Source organism: Pterocles gutturalis, unplaced genomic scaffold (genome assembly GCF_000699245.1).
Source record: "Pterocles gutturalis isolate BGI_N339 unplaced genomic scaffold, ASM69924v1 scaffold15178, whole genome shotgun sequence".
Lineage (NCBI taxonomy): Eukaryota > Metazoa > Chordata > Aves > Pterocliformes > Pteroclidae > Pterocles > Pterocles gutturalis.
This window is the reverse complement of record NW_010125814.1, coordinates 6,156-9,828: the sequence shown is the minus strand read 5'-3', so window position 1 is coordinate 9,828 and position 3,673 is coordinate 6,156. Positions and strand designations below refer to the sequence as shown.

The following is a 3,673-nucleotide window of genomic DNA, read 5'->3' as shown; positions in this document are numbered from 1 at the left end:
GGCTCCTCAGGAAACCTGTCTGGGGGGTGAAGGTGTCAACATCGGGGTCGGGGGCGCCCGGGCAGCGGTGGGAAACCTTCGTTCCTGAAGCTGGAGGGGCCTGGGCAGGCCTCGGGGAGCTCCCGGGGAGGAGGCCAGCCTCTAACCCCGGCCTTCACGGTAGCACGGCCCTCAGCTGGGGGATGCTTGTGCTTCTCTGCAGCTTTCGTACCTTTTAAGCATCTTCCCTACATTTAAATGTGTTTTTTTCATCTCGATGAGAGCTGTATGTTTCTATGTTGGTGATTAGGTGTTTTACAGAGGTGAGAGGGCTACTCCTTGGGGAGCCAAGGTGGCTTTCCCTGTTAAGAGATGGAAATTCTGGTTACAAAGATCCTCACATTTACTAATTTTTCCTGCTTCAGGCATTTCTTTATTTCTTTTTCTTTTTTAAACAAAGCAGCACTGTATTATGGTCCTAACTTCTGACAGTTTTGCGAGGAGTAGGTTGTTGCAGCTCACTCTAATGATGATAACCATGAAGGCGAGGGTGTGGTGGAAAGTTCAAGAGGGGAAGTTGGTGCAGTGGCCAGTTTTTCTATTGGTTTCACAGTTGTCCTGAGGCCAAACTAAGACTTAATGTTCTTTCTGCTGTGCTCCTTGGGATCACGCAGAGATGTTTCATGCTCACATGAGCAAGGCCAGGCCTGGAGGTTGTCTAATGCACGAGCTGGCTCAGAAAACCTCTCCACATCTCGCTGGTGGGAGCTCATTGCGTGTGAGCTTGGTGATGGTTTGGTGGCACACGGGGTGACCTCGTGTTCCTGAGGCTGGCTAACACCACAGAGCTGGAGGGGCTGCAGGGGCTCGCAGTGCCCTGCTGATGCCTCATGCAGAAAAGACTTGCTGCGACAGCAAATGCTATGGTGATTGTTGTGCATTGGGTGGCTGGAGAGGTGTTGGGGAAACATGCTGTCAATGCTTTCTCTGTTTAATTTGGTATGTTCTTTGGAAACAGGAAAGAATCGGAGGCTGAAGCAGGCCAAAGAAGAAGCCCAGGCAGAGATTGAGCAGTACCGCCTGCAGAGGGAGAAGGAGTTCAAAGCCAAGGAAGCAGCGGTTTGTTTTCTAGATCACTCACTGTTACCTACCCATCCCTTTAGCCCTGTGTTTGGGGTTACTTGCCCTGAGAGCAGCTCTCCCGGTGGAGCATGTCGCTTGCAGAGTACTTCCCTAACTGCCTTCCTCTGATGCACAGCCACGTGTCACGGAAAAACCAGTTGGAGTGAGTCAGAACATGGTGTATAGTGTCTCAACAGCCAGAAGTATTGACTGGCTCAATAAGCTCATGTGTTGGCTGGTGCCCTGATGGGTCACAGCCTTCCAAAACTGCTGTATGTAGCGGTGTCAAAAAAGACGAAGCTCATTCCTCGTGTGACAGGCTGGTTTCTACAATGCTAATGTGGTAGAGACTGCTTGCCTCATAGATGCTGCTGTCTTGCGGAAGCAGTTGTAAGGCTTGTATTCTGCTTGGCAGTCTTGCCCCCTGTGTCCTGAGGGGTGTGCTTCCTTTTCCTTCTGAACAAGAGAAGGTATTCCCAAAAGTTGCAGAATTGAGGCCCTTCACCAGCCGAGGTTGTTTCCATTGCCTGTGTGCCCCTGTCAGTTCTGAAAACTGCAGAAAATGACTTGGCAACCCTCTCTTCTGTCTGTCATAGCACAATACCACCTCCTCTGTTCTCCTGTGTAATAGCCTTCATGTCAGTCGGTCAAGACTAATTTTTTACAGTTTTAGCCGGTTTCACTAGGTGTATGGTACCAGGCAATTCCAAGCTTCACTACCTGTCAGCTGGTTCTGTTTTATTTTTCCTTCTCCAGAGACAGAAGCTCTCTGAATTAGACCCAGGGTGCTAGTCTCTTCCAGCGTGTTTTTTCTGTGCCTTTTTGTGTCCACTGCCCCCTTGTAATGGGAATTTGCTCTGTCTACCCTTGCTTATGGGGCAAGAAGGGCATTGTAAGCCGTGAGAGACTCCTTGCTGTGTGCATCACGTGGCCCACACTCCTGTCAGGAAAGCAGAGATTGTTACAGAGATTCCTCAAGGGTAGAAGCAATGGGGTGATGTGAAGACTGTGCTTAATCTAAATCATGGGTGTTACTTTTCTTACACGATCTAGTACAGTAGCGTCCAGGGGTTCCCAGTTCCAGTTGCCAGTACAGAAGGACTGTTGTTTCAGGCACTCTTTAGAATCCCGTGCTCTAAAAATGAGTAAGAGAGGATAAAAGGCATGGGCGGTGGGTGAACTACAGACTTGGGCAAGTTTAGTGGGAAATCTGAGCAGAGAATCCAATGGTGGTTTTTTTTAGTGTGATTTTTTTTTTTTTTTCCCTCAGCAAAGACTCATGGTTGAGATGCACTGAGGCAGTCCAGAATAGCAAAACCCAGAGCTAGACATAGCATTTTCTTTGCCAAACTACTTTCATGGGAGCTTTCTCTTTGCTGTTTATAGGCACTGGGATCTCATGGCAGTTGCACCACTGAAGTTGAGAAGGAGACCCAGGAAAAGATGAGCGTCATCCAGCAGAACTTCCAGAAGAACCGTGAGGTGGTCCTCTCCCAGCTGTTGGCACTAGTGTGTGACATCAAACCTGAAATCCACATCAATTACCGCATCAATGGGTAGTGGTGGAAGAAGGAAGGAGCATATTGGAAATGCTGGTAGTAATGTCTGAGCTTCAAGTGGAACATACAGCTCTTAGCCATACCTTAACTGTTCTTCTTGTAAATGTGTTAAATTATTTCAGTGAGTTGTAGCTCATCAGTATCTTGCTGGACTTTTCTTAGTTTCTCTCTTGACACGGATTCAGAGCTTATTCAACCATTAAATGGCCTCATCTCAAGTCTGTGCTAAGTTATTAAGTATATATTCAAGTTGGCACATTAATGCTTCCTTTTTATCTGGGTAGTATTCAGTGAGAGGCTTTCCTCTGAGAAGTAGAAAGGGGAGAGAGATGCTGGCCAGGTTTAAATGAAGAGCCTGTGTCAGTAGCTGTTAGACCTGTGTAATTGTATTCCTGATGACCAAAATGCATCTTTCAGTGTGGTGTTAACCTTTGTACAGGGGTTAAACCTTGTTTGAAGAATTCTCTGACTGTACAGTGCTGGCTCATAATTTTCAAGTGCTTGAGTTTCTCTGTATTGAATTCTCTGTATATTCTGCTGTTAGCTTGAGTTACAAGTCTGGCACTATGACACTTGCAAGTAAAAACACTTATTTAACTCCAAAGTCTCTAGTCAGTCGTCTTGTTCCTGCTAACTCATCCTGAGAGTGCTGAAAGGTCTCACTGTGTTCCACGGGAGTCTGGACTTTGAAAAATGGATATCAAGATGGACTTTGAAAAATGAATATCAAGATAAAGAGTAAGAGATATGGCAAATGTCTGAAGGTCGCAGCAGGTAAGTTAAAAACTCATTACAGAGCTCCTCATCTTGGCTCCAGTCTGATGCTTTACTTGCCAGATCATTCTGAAAAACTTCAGAACAAATGTTCTAGTGACCATTAGGGGAAAGAAGATCTTGCCAGTTCGCTAGAATAGTTTGATAGCCAGGTGCTGTGCAGTAATTATCCTTCCTTTAGTCAAGTACTGGTTGCTGCTTGTTTGTACCAAGGTCGTGCTGTATCCTGCAGCATCTTG

General features: G+C 46.6%; 1 protein-coding gene across 1 annotated transcript; it reads left to right on the top strand.

Moving 5' to 3' along the window:
* The first annotated feature begins 948 nt into the window (after window positions 1–948).
* On the top strand, window positions 949–3,260 carry LOC104465614 (V-type proton ATPase subunit G 1-like). Its single transcript, XM_010078735.1, has 3 exons — window positions 949–1,098; window positions 2,488–2,995; window positions 3,035–3,260. The coding sequence occupies exons 1-2, from the start codon at window positions 949–951 to the stop codon at window positions 2,659–2,661; spliced, it is 324 nt and encodes a 107-aa protein (XP_010077037.1). The 3' UTR covers window positions 2,662–2,995; window positions 3,035–3,260.
* Window positions 3,261–3,673: the final 413 nt, after the last annotated feature.

Bases quoted from the DNA above. Each gene is read 5' to 3' on its own strand.
- LOC104465614 (XM_010078735.1), top strand. From the start codon at position 949: ATGCTGTCAATGCTTTCTCTGTTTAATTTGGTATGTTCTTTGGAAACA. The intron at 1,099-2,487 runs GTTTGTTTTCTA...TGCTGTTTATAG, and splicing joins TCAAAGCCAAGGAAGCAGCG to GCACTGGGATCTCATGGCAG.